Below are 20,464 nucleotides of genomic sequence, written 5' to 3' on the forward strand. Positions count from 1 at the left end.
CGGACAAGTTGCCAAGAATTGTCCCTGTGTCAAATCGTGGGGTCTAGAATTTAAGGAGCGTTGTCGGAGTCGTCAGTGTTGGGTGGTGGGTGTGGGTGTGGGTCCGGATTTTTAATGTAAGTGATCTCCATCTCCATAGGGTCACTGGAGTCGGGGTCGAAGTCGGTGAAGTGGGGGCTGTAGGGTGGAGTGCTGTGGCTGTCCTCAGTCTCACAATCACTGTCTCTGCTGTGGCAGCTTGTGGGCGTTCCGGGGCGTGGTCTGCAGTCAGTGGGCGGAGTCGAGGTCGAGTCCGATGAGGAACTGGTCTGTGAGGGGGAGGGTGGAAATGTGTCTCTTGTGGGCAGAGCGAGGTGTTCTGCTGCGTCTAGCAGGACATGGTGCGCGTGGTTTGACTGTGTTCCATAAGCCTTGAGCTGGTTAATATGCAGTCTTACCGTTTGGGTATTTTATTCTGTAAACTGAGGGGCTGATTTTGTCTGAAATTGAGTATGGGCCGGAAAATTTGGAGCCAAAAACATGCTGGGGTTATAAACAGATAGCATAACCTATTGCCCAACCTGAAATTCTGTGGGGTGGACATTTTTGTTGAAACAGGCCCTGCTCTGTGTCCGTCTTTTTCCCAATTTTACTGCGGCTGCTAACTGTGCAGACCTCACACTCTCAACTAATTCTTTGACTGCTTTTTCATGTGTGAGGGCCGCCACTTCTGGGCTGGTCATGTCGAGTCCTAAAAGGACTTCTGATCCTTTCATAGGGCGTCGGTCATGAGTGTGTGTGGGGTGAAACCTGTAGATGATGAAACTGTATTTCATATGAACATTAGTGCGAATGGGAGCACTGAATCCCAAGTCGAATTGTTCTCCTGTACCACCTTCCTAAGGGTCGATTTTAGGGTCCGATTCATGCGTTCTACTATCCCGCTTGACTGGGGGTGATACGCCATGTGTAAGTTCTGTTTTATGCCGAATATGGTCAGGACGTTCTTCATGACCCGTCCTGTAAAATGAGATCCCTGATCTGACTCTATACTTCTGGGGAGACCCCATCTCGTAAAGATGTGGTGGGTCAGGATCTTTGCAGCTGTCTTTGCTGTGTTGGTGCGTGAAGGGAATGCCTCTACCCATTTGGTAAAGGTGTCTATGACCACCAGAACATATTTATAGCCATTCCTGCAAGGGGGCAATGGTCCTATAAAATCGATCTGGAGGTTTGTCCAGGGGCCATTAACGGGGCGAGTGTGGCTGAGTTGTGCCTTCTTTGAATACCTCTCCGGGTTATTCTGCGCACAAATTAAACAATTCTCTATGTAGTGGGTAACATCTTGTCTTAAGTTGGGCCACCAACAGAGTTGTCTAAGGTGTGTTGTGGTAGGGTCGATCCCTCGGTGTCCATGACCGTCATGCAATAAGGCAATCATTTGATTCCTGTCCTGTTCAGGAACCACATACAATTTATCTTTTATGATCACACCCTCATGTGTGGTCAAAGCGTGTTTGAATTTATCGTACTGGGCCACAAAGTTTCCTTTAAAAATCTCCCGGAGATTTTCGTCCTGCTTCTGTGCCTGTACTAAATCTTCTATCTCTGTCTGTGAGACCTGAACTGCACTCACAGGGGCGCTAGCTGGTGCGCTAGCTGGGGGTGTCCAAAAGTGACCTCGCCTGGAACCTGCTTTGGCCAGTGCGTCGGCTTTTACATTTCCAGGGGGGATGATCTATGGTGACTTCTAACTTTAACTATACCGAACATCCTATCTTTTGCCTTTTCTAGGATATGGCGGAGTAATGGGGCTGATGGAAGGGGCTTCCCGTCTGCGGAGACAAAACCTCTTGTCCTCCACAGGGGTAGAAAATCTGTTAGGCTATTACAGACATATAAACTGTCCAAAAATATGTCTGCTGGGCTGGGGAACGAATCTGGGTGGTCCACTATATATGCAATGGCCGCGAGCTCTGCTGCCTGCGTGCCTAAGTGACCTGGTAACTTTAATGCGATCTCTTCTAGTGCGCGACCCTGCGCATCCTCAACATAGATCCCGCATCCAGTGATGCGTTCTCCATCTAAAACTGTGGATGAACCGTCCACATATATTTTCAATGGGGCACACGTGTCTGTGTGCTGGGGGCTCTGGCTTGAATTCCCTATCTTCCTGGGGGGTGTCTTGGTAATGAATGGTCCTGTGTTGTGTAAGGGGGCTACTATCTCGCATTCGTGGGGTTGACCTGGATATTGTAGGTTGTCCGCTAAAAATGTGTGGGTTTTGGTCCGTTTAACTGTTATGTCCCGTCCTTGTAACAGTAACGTCCATCTAGCTGCTCTTATCTGGCTCACTGAACTGTCCTTCAGTCGACCGTCTAAAAGTAACTGTGTGGGGGTGTGCTCGGTCAAAATGGTGATGGGATTGAGTCCGGTAATGTACGAGAAGTACTGAACTGCCCAAAATACTGCTAGTAGGTGCCTCTCGCAGGCTGAAAATCCCTGTTCCACGGGGTCTAAAAGTCGTGAGGCATAAACCACTGGTCGTAGCTGCTCGTGCCGTTCCTGAAGGAGCACGGCCGAGAGGGTCAGATCGGTGCTAGCTACCTCAATTGCATAGGGGGAGAGTTGGTCTGGAACTTGTAACGCGAGTGCTGCGCTGAGGGCTTTCTTTAACTCTTCCACAGCCTCTGTATGCTGCGGAAACCATTCCCAAGGGGCTCCTTTCTTAAGGAGGTCTGAAAGTGGGGCTGCCTTTGTCGCAAATTGAATTTGCTCCATCATTCAATGAGGTCGTGGCTGATCTGATATAATTAAAAACTCCACTTTCATGACTTATCCCTATAACCTTTGATTCCCTCACTGATTAAAAATCTGTTTATCTCAGCCTTGAACATACTTAACGACCCAGCTTTTATGTCCCTCTGTGGTAAAGAATTCCACAGGTTCACTACTCTCTGAGAGAAGAAATTCCTCCTCATCTTTTTCTTAAATGGGCTACCCCTTACTCTGAGATTATACCCTTTACTCCTAGACTCTCCCATAAGAGGAAACATCTTCTCAACATATACCCTGTCCAGTCCCGTGAGAATCCTATATGTCTCAATAGGGTTTACATACATAGAATTTACAGTGCAGAAGGAGGCCATTTGGCCCATCGAGTCTGCACCGGCTCCTGGAAAGAGCACCCTACCCAAGGTTAACACCTCCACCCTATCCCCATAACCCAGTAACCCCACCCAATACTAAGGGCAATTTTGGACACTAAGGGCAATTTATCACGGCCAATCCACCTAACCTGCACATCTTTGGACTGTGGGAGGAAACCGGAGCACCCGGAGGAAACCCACGCACACACGGGGAGGATGTGCAGACTCCGCACAGACAGTGCAGACAGACAGAGACAGTGGCTATCTCTCATTTGTCTAAACTCCAATGACTACACGTCCAACCTGTTTAACCTCTCCTGATAAGAAAATCCCTCCATACCCAGGATCAGCCAAGTGAACCTTCTCTGCACTGCCTCCAATGCCAGTATATCTTCCCTTAGATAAAGGGACCAGAACTGTTCACAATATTCCAGGTGTGGTCTAACTAGTGCCTTGTATAGTTTTAGCAGGACTTCTCTATTTTTATACTCAACCCCTTTGAAATCAACTCCAACATTCCATTTGCCTTCCCGATTTCCTGATGAAAAGGGAAATCCAGAGCACAGAGATTACCTGATCTTTGCAAGTAGCTTTCTTTACTGTTGAACAGGAAATCCAGGCCATTGTGTTTCCAGCTCAGTTCACCTTGCCAGCCCTTTGTGAAGCTAATATTTGGAATATTTTCTCCTTCTCCATTGGTAGTGTTTACATTGGTTCCAAATGGCACATGTGATAGCTTGACATCAATTTGGAAACCTGATTGATTGTGAAGACTTCACAACGAAGTCAAATCCTGCATTCAGCCAACATTTACTTGTATTTTCCAGAAGAAACGTTCTTTGAGGATTTAACAAGGAAGTTAGACAAAATACAATCAGTGGACGTGATTTATTTAGATTTTGAGAAGGCCTTTGACAAGGTGCCGCATAGGAGATTGTTGAATAAGTTAAGAGCCCATGGTGTTAAGGGTAAGATCCTGGCATGGATAGAGGATTGGCTGACTGGCAGAAGGCAGAGAGTGAGGATAAAGGGGTCTTTTTCAGGATGGCAACCGGTGACTAGTGGTGTGCCTCAGGGGTCTGTGCTGGGACCACAACTTTTCACAATATACAGTAATGATCTGGAAGAAGGAACTGAAGGTACTGTTTCTACATTTGGAGATGATACAAATACCTGTAAAGGGACAGGTAGCATTGAGGAAGCAAGAGGGCTGCAGAAGTATTTGGACAGGCTAGGAGAGTGGGCAAAGAAGTGGCAGATGAAATACAATATGAAAAAGTGTGAGGTTATCCACTTTAGAAGGAGGAATTTCGGCATTGACTATTTTCAAAATGGGGAAATGCTTACATATCAAAATCACATAGGGGCTTGGGAGTCCTTGTTCACGATTATCTTAAGGTTAAGGTGCAAATTCAGTCGGCAGTTAGGAAGGCAAATGCAATGTTGGCATTCATGTCGAGAGGGCTAGAATATAAGACCAGAGATGAACTGAGGCTGTATAAGGCTCTGGTCAAACCCCATTTGGAGTATTGTGAGCAGTTTTGGGCCCCTATCTGAGAAAGGGTCCAGTGGAGGTTCACAAGAATGATGACTGGAATGAACATCTTGTCATATGAGGAACAGTTGAGGACTTTGGGTCTGTACTCTTTGGAGTTTAGCAGGATGAGGGGGGGAGGATGTTATTGAAACTTACAGGATACTGCGAGACCTGGATCGAGTGGACATGGAGAGGATGTTTCCACTTGTAGGGAAAAACTAGAAGCAGAGGACACAATCTCAGACTAAAGAGCCGATCCTTTAAAACAGATAAGGAGGAATTTCTTCAGCCAGAGGGTGATGAATCTGTAGAATTCTTTGCCGCAGAAGGCTGTGGAGGCCAAATCATTGAGTGTCTTTAATACAGAGATAGATGTGTTCTTGATTAATAAGGGGATCAGGGGTTATGCAGAGAAGGCAGGAGAATGGGGATGAGAAAAATATCAGCCATGATTGATTGGCAGAGCAGACCCAATGGGCCGAGTGGCCTAATTCTGCTTCTATGTCTTATGGTCTTATAGGAGTCGTTGGATGACAGTCGGAGGCAGGGCCCAAGGTTAATCTTCTCATGCCTACCTTGGAGGTGAGGAGACCAATTGTGATTGCTCTAGCTGACTTAAGTATTGGTGGAAAAATTAAGTTGGGCACTTACTCAATCATTTGGGTTGGTGCACTTACCCCTGGAAACGTTGAGGAATTAGATATGGATAGTTTGAAGGGATTGATTTGATCGAGACTCCGATGTCTCATTGTTTTGGCAGCTTCTGACAATGTAATATGCTTTCTTCCGTTTTGTTGCAGGAAAAACAAATGCGGCGATCTTCCTCGCAAAATATTATCAAGCATCCTATTTGATCTTTGACACTGTTATACGGGAAGCAGTTTCAAGTGGTAATACAGCTGCCGCCACGCGTGCTCGGGAAATATGTACAAAGGCTGCTCTGGAGCAAATGCTAAAGGAGTCTGAAGAAGGTAATAAATAACACTATTTTGATAGTATCATCAAGGCCAATATCCAGTATTCTCAGGTCTAGGGTTGTGATTCTGGGTCTGTTCCTGGAGGTTTCATCGCGAGATCTACCTTCTCATATGCTTCCATCGGTCATTGGTCATCCAACAGGTCTATCCCTAGCACTAGTTGGAAAGTCAGTTGGATCTTTGTTTTTTAGTTGAATTTTTCGCTGTCAGTCAATACAGCTTTTTTCCCTCATCTCAGATAATTTTGCAATGAATCACAAGAGCGATTAAAGAAAACTGACACTACACACAATTTTTTTTAACGCGCTATCATTTTTCTACAATGTTGCTTGCTTGGAGTTTAATATTTAATTCCCGACAAGCCTGGAGAATTTCAAAACATTAACATTAAGGTGAGATCCAGCAAGTATGATTGAGAGGGAAGTCTTCTCCATCCCAGAACGATGTTTTCAGCCCAATTGGGACCTCTCCTGTATAGTGCGATATTTTACCAACCCCTATGTTAACCATCATCGTGTCTTTCTCAGTAGCACTGTGTGGTGAATCATAATAGCATAATTCACACTGTTATCACACATGTTGTACCATGCCTCTGTAAGCTCGGCACACGAGCAGTTGCGCGGCTCTGCCCCTAGGGGGAGGTGTACTGGAAATGTACGGAAGTTTGTACTGGGCTCCACCCTTAGCTCCGCCCATGACTCCTCCCCCCCACTTGTTGTATAAAGCTTGGCAGTCGGAGCCTGCCTGCCAGTTCATCTAGAGTTCATCTTGTCACAAGCAGGCTCTGTTGTAAGACGATTAAAACCACTGTTCACTTCTAACCACGTGTCACGTGAGTTGATGGTCTCATCACACTGCTCAATTGTACCATGCCTCACCAGGCTTTGGGCTGAGACTACTCAACTGAGTCCCACAGAATCCATATCCAAAGAATTATTTGAAATGTGACAGTGCAGAAGGAGGCCATTCAGCCCATCAAGTCTGCAACAACCCTCTGAAAGAACATCCTACCTAGGCCCACTCCCCTACCCTAACCTCATAACTCCACCTAACCTGCACATCTTTGGACACTAAGAGACAATTTGAGCATGGCCAATCTAACTAACCTGCACATCTTTGGACTGTGGGAGGAATAGAGCATCGAGAGGAAATGCACGCAGACACGGGGTGACAGTGCAAGATCCACACAGTCACCTAAGGCTGGAATTGAACCCATGTCTTGGTGGGAGGCATGGTAGCACAGAAGTTGTCACTGCTGCCTCACAACGCCAGGGACCAAGGTTCAATTCCAACCTTGGGCACCCATCTGTGTAAAGTTTGCTCGTGTTTCCCATGCCTGGGTGGGTTTCCTCCAAGTGCTCCGGTTTCCTCCCACATTGCAAAGATGTGCAGATTAGGTAGATCGGCTATGCTGAATTGTGCCTTAGTGTCCAAAGAAGTGCAGTTAGGTGGGGTCACGGCGATAGGGTAAGGGTTGGTAGGATGCACTTTCAGAGGGTTAGTGATGACTTGCTGGATTGAATGGCCTCCTTCTGCACTGTAGGAATTCTATGGTAGATCATAGAATTTACAGTTCAGAAGGAGGCCATTCGGCCCATCGAGTCTGCACCGGTTCCTGGAAAGAGCACCCTACCCAAGGTTAACACCTCCACCCTATCCCCATAACCCAGTAACCCCACCCAACACTAAGGGCAATTTTGGACACTAAGGGCAATTTATCATGTCCAATCCACCTAACTTGCACATCTTTGGACTGTGGGAGGAAACCGGAGCACCCGGAGGAAACCCACGCACACACGGGCAGGATGTGCAGACTCTGCACAGACAGTGACCCAAGCCGGAATCGAACCTGGGACCCTGGAGCTGTGAAGCGATTGTGCTATCCACAGTGCTACCGTGCTGCCCAGTGGTCTTTGGCACTTTGAGGCTGCAGTGCTAATGACCCTTACAGCCAGTACACATCGGAGACTTTCAAACTGAGTCAGTTTAAGCTGCAAAGGAAGGCATTTTCAAGTCATGTTTAAATAAATTCATCTCAGTATTTGGTTGTTTATGTCTTGGATAATACATTGCAGTCGGGCGGCATGGTGGTGCAGTGGTTAGCACTGTTGCCTCACGGCGCCGAGAGGTTCAATCCCAGCTCCGGGTAACCATTCATGTGGAGTTTGCACATTCTTCCCTGCGTAGGTCTTACCCCCACATTGCAAAGATGTGCAGGGTAGGTGGATTGGCCATGCTAAATTGTCCCTTAATTGGAAAAAAAGAATTGGGTACACTAAATTTTTAAAAAATACATCCGCAGTTACACAGGATTGGTCACATAATTAATAAATTGTATAAAGTTTATGTCACAAATGAAATGAAGCGAGTATACTCTTGTCTTAGTTAAAATTAAATATTGAAGGATTAAATCTGCATCTTAAATGGTGGAATGTAGTTAACCTACCACAGAAGTATGATAGCAACTATACTCTTTCTGGAAGACCAGCAGGAAACATTAGCTGAGTATTTGGCTCAAACATGCAGTTCATGAGCTAGTTCTCTGCTTTCAATTGTGATTGTTATTATTTCAGTGTCACAAAGTACGCTTATGCGACATTCATCTGTTGCAATCGCCACAACTATTGATGGAATTAACAAGGCAACATCTGAGGGCAGCCCTACTTCTGAGAACAAACCTACCCATACTGCAAACAGCATGTACCGGAAAAGCAGCGTGAACACAGCCTTCAAGTCAAGTCACACGATACAAAAGCAAACAAATGAAATAGTAACTTCACAGGTAGGGTACTGGCACTAAAATAAAGCAGGTTGCTATAAGGTATTTGTTTTAATATTCTTACTTCTTTAGCATAATCAGAGGTGAGACCAACTTATTCTTTTCCCAATTAATTGATGTGTTAACATGATAATACGTTTGCTTTTGCAGATATTGAGAGGATTTTTAATTCCTCAGAACATGTAGGTTCAGGGCAGGGAGAAACATTTTAAAAATCTCAAACTCTCCGCCAACCCATTCGTAGGTCTTGTCATAGATGTGTTAAAACCAGTTCACTCTCATGCGACAGGTTCAGGTAGTATCTTATATGCAGCCTGTGTGCTCTTATTTTGGCAGGATTTTTACTTCTAACTCATTGAGGTCAGAATCACAAAGTGTTGGGAATCGAGATAGCTGGAACAGCATAAAAACATCTGATTGGCAACACGCATAGGCCAATGGCCACCTTGCCTGCTTGGCCATTTGATAAGATCGTGGCTGATCTGATTGTAGCCTCCACTCTACTTTCCCGTCTAACCCCAATACCTTTTGCTCCCTTGTCAATCAAGAATTTATCCAAATCAGCCTGAAAAATATTCAATGAACCAGCCTCCACTGCTGTCTAGGGGAGAGAATTCCATGACCCTCCAAAAGATAAAATATTCTCCTCATCTTGATCCTAATTTTGAGATACCTTGGGTGGGATTCACCATCCAGCGGCGCGAAACACGATTGAGCTGAGAATCGCGTGTGAGCTGAAAATCGAAGCCGGTGCCGGGCATCCAATAGGATGCTATTCTTCATGAATGCAGTATACGCTGCACGCCAGCAAGGGCATGCAAATTGTACAGTAAAAGCAGTTGGCATATCATTAATGGGCCCTACCCAGCATTCTCTGGGCATCCTACGACATTACTCCTCTGCCAGACGGATGTCCTGATGGCAAGGTTCACTTGTGGTATTTTAAATCGTGACTGCTGATGGAGAGAGAGGAGCTAAGACATGGTCCAAATGAGCAGTCCTATCAGGGCTGGGGGTAGTAGCCAGGGGGTGGGGGGGGGGGGGGGGGGTGACCTGGGAATGGGCTATGTTGTCAGTGTCCCTGGCACATGGATTCCAGGCACGGGCCGCCATTGTTGCGGCCAATAAGGCAGCCATCTAGCAACGCACCCCACTGCCCACCATGGCCCGTGGTTACAAGGAGCATTAGGACGGCACGGTGGCACCGTGGTCAGTACTGCTGCCTCACAACTCCAGGGTCCCAGGTCGTACTGGTCTCAGGTGACTCCCTGTGTGGAGTTTTGCACTTTCTCCCTGTGTCTGCATGGGTTTCCTCCCACAGTCCAAAGATGTGGAGGTTAGGTGGATTGGCCATACTAAATTGTCCCTCAGTGTCCAAACGTTAAGTGGGATTACTGGGTTACGCGGAGAAGTGGACGTATGGACTTAAGTAGGGTGCTCTTTCCAAGGGCCGGTGCAGATTTGATGGGCCGAATGGCCTCCTTCTGCACTGTAAATTCTATGATTCAATGATTTCCGGCCGTTCCCCCACACTCCCGCCACCCCCCCCCAACCCTTCTACCCCCCCCCCCCCCTCCCCCACCACCTCCACAGCCAGGTGCCACCCTGCTGGTGGGGCATTACGCGGCACCGTAGCCCCCAGAGGCGCAGGACATGGACCGCATAGCATACCGCTGGCATGGGTTGTGCCAGCCACTGGTACTCCTGCCAGCAGGGACAGGTGTCGGGGTCAGAGGTCCCCTGCTGCCAGGGTTGCAGTGCAGAGGGAAAAGCGTCAAGGGGAACAGCTGGAGGTGGGTGTGGGAAAAGGGGGGAGCACAGGGGGTACATGCGGGGTTGCAATGCAGGCCAGTGTCACCGTTTAGCCCACAGGACCTTGTTGGGCACTGGGTAACCGCCATGCTAGCATGTCGGCTTTCACCCCCTGCAGACAATGGATTTTGGTATCCAACCAGGAGTGGTTGGCATCTGCCTTGCCGCTGAAGCCCTCGCGGATGCAAAATGATTGTACGAACAGGTGCTGCTCGGAGAGGGCCCTGCAGCAGCAGAGCCTTCCCCACAGGAACAGGATGGAGAGCCTGCTGCCCAACAAGTAGAGCAGGAGGTGGGACGGAAGCGTTGCATCAGACCTCGTGTGTACCGGCAACGCCTGTCATTTGAGGTCCTGCTGGACCGAGCGTGTTGTCGAAGACTCCGGTTGTCCAGGGAGACCATATCTTCCGCTGCCGCACTGGAGCAGTGGGTTATGGGGAAGGACACCTGCTCTCGGTGACTGTCAAGGTGAGGTCGCCCTGAACCTTTACGCCACGGTATCTTTCCAGGTGCCGAGTGGGAACTGTTGGGGATATCATGATGTGGAGATGCCGGCGTTGGACTGGGGTGAGCACAGTAAGAAGTCTTACAACACCAGGTTAAAGTCCAACAGGTTTGTTTCAAACACGAGCTTTCGGAGCACGGCTCCTTCTTCAGGTGAATGGAAAGGCTTGTTCCAGAAATGTTTATATAGACACAGTCAGAGATGCCCCGGAATGCGAGCACCTGTGCTCGCATTCCGGGGCATCTCTGACTGTGTCTATATAAACATTTCTGGAACAAGCCTTTCCATTCACCTGAAGAAGGAGCCGTGCTCCGAAAGCTCGTGTTTGAAACAAACCTGTTGGACTTTAACCTGGTGTTGTAAGACTTCTTACGGGGATATCATAGACCTCCGTCCACAGGTGCATCCATAAAGTGTGCTTGGGCAGCGCAATACATCAACCTGAATATGGACTGAACCCACCAGATTGCCCAGGCAATGGGGTTTGCTGCCATTGCTGACATGCCCCAGATCCAGGGGGTGATTGATGGGGTGCATGTTCCCCTACGTTCATTGCCGCATGAGGGGTGCACTTCACGAACTGCAAGGGGTATCACTCCCAGTCCTTGTCTGTGTGCTGAGATGTGCATTGAGAGACCAGGTTGGGCGCAAGGGGTACAGCTTTGGGAAATTTCTGTGCCTGACATGAGAGTTCAGGATGCAGTAGAGTGGCCAAACGGTTGCCACTCGGTTATGTGGTGTGGGTTAAGGATGGTGTGGAGTCTTGCCAGAACAGCATGCAAAGTAAGGACTGCATCAGTGTTGTGGCCAGGACATGAGTCAGTGCACTTTGAGAGGCATTCAAACAATGCATGGACAAAAAGTGGTCCTTATGAAAAATGCTCACCATCAAGTCTCTCTCTTTGGTACTACAGTGTCGAGGCCATCAGGAGCATGGAGCATGGTGATTTTGCTGCCATTGCTCTCGCTTATAGGCAGGACAGAAGAGGAAGATGTCAACTATGGTGCCTGACTCACCGAAGGCAGGAGCTTAGCTGTCGCTCGGAGGCACTTCATTAGACCCAGCATTTATAGATGCCGCCTAATGTACATTTAGATGCCCGAGAATCAGTGTCGCTGAAGACTACGCATCTCCAGGCAACTGTTGGGTCACATCTGCCACCTGCTGGAAGATTTGTTGCCACAGCAACTTGGAGGGCATCCACTGTCAGTGTGGCTGAAAGTTACAGTAAGAAGCCTTACAACACCAGGTTAAAGTTCCAACAGGTTTGTTTCAAACACGAGCTTTCGGAGCACTGCTCCTTCCTCAGGTGCTCCTTACTGTGCAGTCCAACGCCGGCATCTCCACATCATGAAAGTTACAGCAGCACTCAATTTTTATGTCAGTGGCTCCTTCCAGGGCTCCATAGATGACCTTTATGGGATTGGCAAGCTTCCGCACACACATACATCCTAGGGATCATGGATATAACCTTTATGAGGGCACAGACCTTTGTCCATTTCTAGCAGGATGAACCAAGCCAGGACAAGAGCAATGGGATTTGTTCAGATCTTAGGTTTTCCACAGGTGCAGGATGCCATCGACTGCACTCATGTAGCACTCGGAGCTTCATGGCATCAAGTTCTGAATTGTGAGCACTCACTGAATGTTCAACCGGTCTGCGACCACAGCAAATGCATCCTTAGATGTGTGCTCCATTTCCTACATTTTCAGCCACACACTGATCCTTGACATGTTTCAGGGTCCATCGAGGCTACAGGGTTGGTTCCTCAGCAACAAGGACTACCCACTGAGGAGGTGGCTGATGGTGCCGATGCAGATTACAGCTAAGGCCAGGTACAATGAGGCTCATGCTGCAACTTGCACTTTGGTGGAGCAGATTGTAGGGATGCTGAAGGATAAATTCCAGTGCCTGGACTAGCCTGGTATAGCTCTGCAATACAATGTGCAGAGGATGTCACACAAAGTTGTGCTTTTCACAACCTGGCGCTGCACCGAGATAGGGACTGCCTGAGGAGGAGATGGAGAGAGGATGAGGCCACGGAGGGCCTCCAGGGAGAGGATTGCAGCCATGATGCAATGGCGATGTACAGATCAGGCAGACAGGCTTGGGATGTGCTTATTTCTGCTCGATACATGGAGGGTGATGAGGTCAAGGACGACAGCCCATTACCTTCATAGGGCTTCTGTGAGCATTGCACTCAAGTGTGACTCATGGCAGCAAACTGTCTGTGATTAAGGCTCCTGTTATGGAGACACAGCAGATGCCTATAATCCCTACATTCCAGGAGGATGATGACTGCTTGCAATGGAGACAGTCCACAGATCCTCACAGACTTCTGGTAATGTCTGTCCGCTGGCAGCTCGCTTGCTCACGATTGCTGGGTTCATATCATGGTGACGCAGTGAGGAAAGTGTCACCTCTCCTGATTCTACGGCAACCTACATGAACCTACCTCCTTGAGGTAGAGTGTCACCGGAGGTGGAAGCAGATGGGATAGTGGAGGGGGGCCAGCCACATCTGAGAGGTGCATAGAGCACACATGGACAATGACTGGACTGTGTAATGCTATCTCTGTAGATTGAAACAGGCATTTGCATTCCCTTCCAGAAAGAGGCACGCCTGATGTGTTCAGCCACTGTGAAGTTACACCATCAATGTTCTAGGAGGTTTTCACAACGTACAGGGAGGAAGCCCTGCGCTGAGCACCCTGCCTTTATCTTGTTTAGAGATCACGTTTTCACTTCAAAATTACAGCAACACAGCTCATCAGAACAAGGAGCCATAGAAAGAGTACAATTAGTGTGAGTTTATTTCCAGAGGTGAACATTATATATAAGTAATTAACATCCTTGCTCACACTGTGCAACGCATCTTCTTAACCTGTCTGACTGCCACTACGACTTGGTGCATCCCCAACATCCACAGCAGAGGTGCAGCAGCCTGCTATCTGCCACGTTCTGCTGTTTTTGATGACCTTGGCAGGTATTGGAGGGCTGAGACCAGGAGAGCTCCAGCTTGTTTTCAGGGTCTCAGAAACATAGACACATGAAAAATAGCAGCAGGAGGAGGCCATTTGGCCCTTTGAGTCTGCTTCCCCATTTATTATGGTCATGGTCGATCATCCAACTCAATAGCCTAATCCTGCTTCCCCTCCCATATCTTTTGATCCCCTTCACCCCAAGTACTGGACAGCAGGGTAGCATGGTGGTTAGCATAAATGCTTCACAGCTCCAGGGTCCCAGGTTCGATTCCCGGCTGGGTCACTGTCTGTGCGGAGTCTGCACGTCCTCCCCGTGTGTGTGTGGGTTTCCTCCGGGTGCTCCAGTTTCCTCCCACAGTCCAAAGATGTGCGGGTTAGGTGGATTGGCCATGCTAAATTGCCCGTAGTGTCCTAATAAAAGTAAGGTAAAGGGGGGGGGTTGTTGGGTTACGGGTATAGGGTGGATACGTGGGTTTGAGTAGGGTGATCATGGCTCGGCACAACATTGAGGGCCGAAGGGCCTGTTATGCACTTTGGTAGGAAGAATGGAGGCATAGTCTATTTTCTAAATGGGAAAAGGCTGAGGGAATCAGAAGCAGAAAGAGACTGAGGAGTCCTAGTTCAAGATTCTCTTTAGGCTAACATGTAGGTTCAGTGGCAGGTAGGAAGGCAAATGCAATGTTAGCATTCATGTCGAGAGGGCTGTACTTCTGAGGCTGTATACGGTTCTGGTCAGTTGCCATTTGGAGTATTGTGAGCAGTTTTAGGCCCCGTATCTCAGGAAGGATGTGCTGGCCTTGGAAACCCATGCAAAAACGGGGAGAAAGTGCAAACTCCGCACAGTCACCGGAGGCGGGAATTCAACCCGGGTCCCTGGAGCTGGGAGGCAGCAGTGCCAACCACTGTGCCACCGTGCCACTTGGATAGGGATGCGACAAGTTCTGGAACACAAGCCTTCAGTACTATTGCGGGAATATACGAATATAGGAATTAGGAGCAGAAGTAAGCAATTGAGCCCTTCAAATCTGCTCCTCCATTCAGTTAGATCATGGCTAATCTCTTCCTAGTCTCACAGCCACCTCCCTACCTGTTCCTCATATCTCTTTAACCCATTTTTTAAAATCAGAAATATATCTATCTCTCTCTTGAAACTATTTAATGATTCGGACCCCACCGCACTATGGGGCAGCGAGTTCCACAAATTCCCCACCATCTGCGAGAAGTAGTGCCTCCTCATCTCAGTTTTAAATCTACCGCCTCTCAACCCATATCTCTGACCTCTTGTTCTAGATTTTCCCACGAGGTCTACATTTACTTTCTCAATCCTTTTTAGTATTTTACACACCTCGGTCAGATCCCCTCTCATCCTTCAAAAGTCCAGCATGTATAAGCCCAAACGGTTTAATCTCTCCTCATACATCTACCCCTTCCTCCCCAGAATCAATCTGGTGAACCTCTTCTGAACTGCTTCCAATGCCACCACATCCTTCCTCAAATAAGGAGACCAAAACTGGACACAATACTCCAGATGTGGTCTCACCAACACCCTATACAATTGCACCAAAACGTCTCTACTCTTATACTCCAGTCCTTTTGCAATAAAGGTGAACATTCCATTTGCCTTTCTTATTACATTTTGTACCTGCAGGCAGACTTTCTGCGATTCAAGAACAAAGACACCCAGATCCCTCTGCCCAGACCCATTTTGAATCTGTTTTCCATTCAGATTATAATTTGGCTGACTATGTTTTCAGCCAATATGGAGAACCTCACACTTTTCCACATTAAATTCCATCTGCCAAATTTTGGCTCAATCTCCGAGCCTATCTATATCCATCTGTAAATCTGTATCTCCATCTCTTCACTGCCTGTTTTCCCACTGATTTTAGTATCATCCGCAAATGTGGCTATGTTACACTCTGTCCCTGGGGACCTTTCCAGAATCCAGAGAATTTTGAAAAATCGTATGAAAGACTTTTTCAAATGCCTTCGGAAAGTCCATATAAGTAAAAAAATAGACTATGTGCAGAGTACAGTACACTTGTCACCCCTTCAAAAAAACTCAGTGAGAATCTTCAGGCATGACAGCCCTTTGCAGATATATATTGACTCTCTCTGACTTATCAGCTGCAAATTTTCAAAATGCTCAATTAACCTTTCTTAATTATAGATGGGAGCAATTTCCAGACAACAGATGTTCGGTTAACTGGTTTATAATTCCATGGTCTCCCTCTCTCGTGATCAATTTTCCAATGGGACACTTCCCGAATCAAGTGAACTTTTCAGGATTGTAGTTAGAGTATTTACAATATTCTCGCCTACTTCTTTTAAACCCCAGGATGGAAGCAACCTGGATTTGGGGACTTATCATTTTTTGTGCTAATAAATTTCTTCTTGTTATCTTGTTTGTGATTCCTGGCCTTGAGTCAGTAATAGTTTCCTTGGCATGTCGAGAACACAGATTGCTTTCCTCATGGTAAACACTCACCCAAAGTAATTATTCAGCAGAATTGCCATTTTCTCATTTTTATTGTCATCATTGTTCACCAGCTTTCATAGAGCCTATATTGCTTCTGGCCGCACTCTTTTCCTGAGAGTATTTGTAATAGATTTTTAGACTTATTTTGATATATTTGCAGATTTATTTTCACACCCCCTTTTTGTAGCTCATGCTGTCTGCTGTGTCACTTTTTGCTGCTCTTTCCCCATTCACCTCAATCTGTGCTATTTGTTGCTAATTTATAGATTTTTTTCTTCTAATTGAATGTTTTCTCTTCCCTCTTTAGTTGATCAATGGCTGTCGTTTGTTTTAGCAAATAGAACTCTTGCCCTTTGAGGTATAAATTGGTTTTGTTTGACAGTAAATTTGCTTTGAACACATCCCACTGATTCTCTCTCTCCACAGATGCTATCTTTCGAACATTTTATGATTTTATTTCAGATTTCCAGCCCCCTCAGTCTTTTACTTTTCCCTCCCACTGATCTGTTGTTTTGCCATTAAGAGATTTGCATGGTTTATTGAGAACAGTCTCGGCCCCATTGCATTGAAGTCAGCTTCACCTAATTCTCGAATTTTAGCAGCTATTTCATGTTCTTCCCTTTCAAATACAACTGCCTAAATCTTGCACAAAGTGGCAACAAACAGCAGCAACAGCCAGAGTAGTGGCACCACAGCTGGCTCTGTTGTTACGCAGGGAGGGACAAAGAGCACTAGAGCGATATTTATAAGGGATGCTACAGTTAGGGGTACAGTTACAGATAAGCGCTTCTGTGGACGTGAAACAGACTCTGGGATGGTATGTTGCCTTCCTGATGCCAGGGTCCAGGATATATCTGAACGGGCAGAAAGCATTCTGAAGTTAGATGGTGAACCGCCAGAGGCCATGGTACAGATTGGTACTAACGACATAGGCAGGAAGAGTGACGAGGTCCTGCAGCAACAGTTTAGGAAGTTAAGTAGAAAGTCGAAAAGCAGGACCTCTAGGGTTGTAATCTCAGGATTACTCCCTGTGCTACTTGCCAGTGAGGCTAGAAATAGGAAGAAAGATAGAGCAACAGATATGTAGGCAGACTTTTGAAAGGTGTAAAAGTAACAGAGTTGTGGTGGTTTTAAGTTCCCCTATATTGACTGGGACTCACTTAGTGCTAGGGCATGGATAGGGCAGAGTTTGTAAGGAGCATCCGGGAGGGCTTCTTGAAACAGTATGTTGATAGTCCAGTTAGGGAAGGAGCCATATTGGATCTGGATTTGGGAAATGAGCTCAGCCAGGTGGTCAATGTTTCAATAGGGGACCAGTTCGGGGACAGTTACCACAATTCAGTAAGCCTTCAGGCACTGATCGATAACGATAAGTGTAGTGCTCAGGTGAAGGTGCGAAATTGGGGGAAGGCTGATTACAACAATATGAGGCAAGAACTGAAGAATGTAGATTGGAGGCAGATGTTTGAGGGCAAATTAACATCTGGCTTCTGGGATGCTTTCAAGCGTAAGTTGATAAGAATTCAGGACGGACACGTTCCTGAAAGGATGAAGGATATGTATGGCAAATTTTGGAAACCTTGATAATGAGAGATATTGTGAGCCCAGCCAAAAACAAAAAGAAAGCAATTGTCAAGGCTAGGATGCTGGGAACACATGAAGCAAGTGTGGAAAACAAGGAAAGTAGGAAGAGACTTAAGCAAGGAGTCAGGAGGGCTAAAAGGGGTCATGAAGTCATTGGCCAACAGGATTAAGGAAAATCCCAAGGCTTTTTATACATACATAACGAGCAAGAGGGTAGCCATGGAGGGGGTTGGCCCACTCAAGGAGAGGAGGGAGAATCTATGTGTGGAGCCTGAGGTATTAAATGAGTACTTAGCGTCAGTATTCACCAAAGAGAAGGACTTGGTAGATGATGAGTCTGTAGAAGGGTATGCAGATAGTTTGGGCCATGTTGAGATCAAAATGGAGGAGGTTAAGGGGGTCTTGAAAAACATTAATGTAGACAAGTCCCCAGGGCCTGATGGGATTTACCCCAGAATATTGAGAGAGCCAAGACAGAAAATTGCTGGGGCCTTGAGAGAAATCTTTGTATCCTCACTGGCTACAAAGGAGGTCCCAGAAGATTGAAGAATAGCTAATGTTGTTCCTTTGTTTAAGAAGGGTAGCAAGGATAATCCAGGTAATTACAAGCTGGTGAGCCTTATGTTAGTGGAGAGGATTCTTTGAGACAGGATTTTCACCCACTTGGAAATAAGTGGACATATTAATGAGAGGCAACATGGTTTTGGGAAGAGGAGGTCATGTCTCACTAACGTGATTGAGTTTTTTGAGGAAGTGATGAAGATGATTGATGAGGGTAGAGCAGTGGATGTTGTCTACATGGACTTTAGTAAGGCATTTGACAAGGTATCTCATGGCAGACTGGTACAGAAGGTGAAGTCGCATGGGATCAGGTGAGCTGGCAAGATGGATACAGAACTGGTTCGGTCATAGAAGACAGAAGGTAACAGTGGAAGGGTGCGTATCTGAATGGAGGGCTGTGACGAGTGGCATTCCTCAGGGATCAGTAATGGGACCTTTGCTATTTGTAATATATATAAATGATTTGGAGGAAAATGTAATTGGTTTAATTAGTAAGTTTGCGGACGACACAAAGGTTGGTGGAAATGCAGATAGCGATGAGGACCGTCAAAGGATACAGCAGGATATAGTTTGGTTATAGACTTGGGCAGAAAGATGGCAGATGGAGTTTAATCTGGATAAATGTTGAGGTAATGCCTTTTTGAAGGTCTAATGCAGATGCGAAATATACAGTAAATGACAGAACCCTTCAGAGTATTGATAGGCAGAGGGATCTGGGTGTACAGGTTCACAGGTGACTGACAGTGGCAACGCAGGTGGAGAAGGTAGTCAAGAAGGCATACGGCATGCTTGCCTACATCGGCTAGGGCATTGAGTTTAAAAATTGGCACGTCATTTTGCAGCTTTATAGAACCTTAGTTAGGCCGCACTTGGAATGTAGTATTCAATTTTGGTCGCCACACTACCAGAAGGAATTTGAGGCTTTGGAGAGGGTGCAGAAGAGATTTACCAGGATGCTGCCTGGTATGGAGGGCATTAGCTATGAGGAGAGGTTGGAGAAAATTGGTTTCTTCTCACTGGAACGACGCAGGTAGAGGCGCGACCTGATGGAGGTTTATAAGATTATGAGGGGCATGGACAAAGTGGATAGTCAGAAGCTTTTTCCAAGGGTGGAAGAGTCAATTACGAGGGGGCATAGGTTTAAGGTGTGAGGAGCAAGTTTAGAGGAGATGTGTTAGGCAAGATTTTTACACAGAGGGTGGTGGAAGCCTGGAACTCGCTGCGGGGATTGGTAGTGGAAGCAGATACGATAGTGATTTTAAGGGGGGTCTTGACAAATACATGACCAGGATGGGAATAGAGGGATATGGTCCCTGGAAGGGTCGGGGGTTTTAGTTCAGATGGGCAGCATGGTTGGTACAGGCTTGGAGGGCCGAAGGTCGTGTTCCTGTGCTGCTAGCAAGGTGAATTGGATCTCACTCACACTTCTCACAGAGTGTTCATTATCCCACAATGAACAATTATCCACATTACAAGCAGTGGTTTTAACTATTTTCAGTATGACCATTTTACAGAATCTCAGCTAAAATATTTGGCAAGTACAATCCCAATATCTCTATCTCCTTCAGAGCCAGTCAGCTGGACTTTAACTCAGCTGGGGTCCTGTACTTACACCCAAAATAAATCAGAGTGCCGGCCACCACCAATGCAACTTCAACAGTGCCACTGCTAGTAATGGCCACTCTTGGGACTGTACCTGCAGGAAAAGCTCACGTCAATAACTGTGCTCCCTCAAAGTCACGTAAGCGCGGTCAGCATATGCCAGGGACAGTCAACCAGGCCTCAGGGAAATAGGTGGAGGGGGTTGGGGGGGGGGGGGGTGTTGGGTGATGGTATGGTGATATGTGGTGTTGCCTAAACCAAGGGGTGCTGAAAAGATCGGCTCCTCTGGAGCTAAAAAGGAAGCCACCAAGGTTTACTTGGCAATTTTCCAAGTGGCAGAGGCACCCAGAAACTGATGAAATGCCAGCAGAGGCTTAAATGGCTTATTTGGATTCCAAGGCCAGTGGGCCATCTACCACTTTTCCCCCCACTAGCAAAATGGCATGGTGATGAAAAGGCAACTGTCTTGATAACTGCTGCCTTCCTGCGTCATTTTGTCAACCTTCCTATTTACC

The 20,464-nt window shown here is 46.9% G+C and overlaps 1 protein-coding gene across 1 annotated transcript in view; it reads left to right on the top strand.

Moving 5' to 3' along the window:
* The window catches only part of hydin (HYDIN axonemal central pair apparatus protein), a 1,231,368-nt gene that overhangs the window by 953,954 nt on the left and 256,950 nt on the right, over positions 1 to 20,464 (top strand). Inside the window, exons 41-42 of the mRNA XM_038807144.1 lie at positions 5,466 to 5,636; positions 8,216 to 8,424. Coding sequence (XP_038663072.1) covers positions 5,466 to 5,636; positions 8,216 to 8,424 — 380 coding nt within the window. The remainder of the gene's footprint in view (positions 1 to 5,465; positions 5,637 to 8,215; positions 8,425 to 20,464) is intronic.

This window comes from Scyliorhinus canicula, chromosome 9 (assembly GCF_902713615.1).
Source record: "Scyliorhinus canicula chromosome 9, sScyCan1.1, whole genome shotgun sequence".
NCBI lineage: Eukaryota > Metazoa > Chordata > Chondrichthyes > Carcharhiniformes > Scyliorhinidae > Scyliorhinus > Scyliorhinus canicula.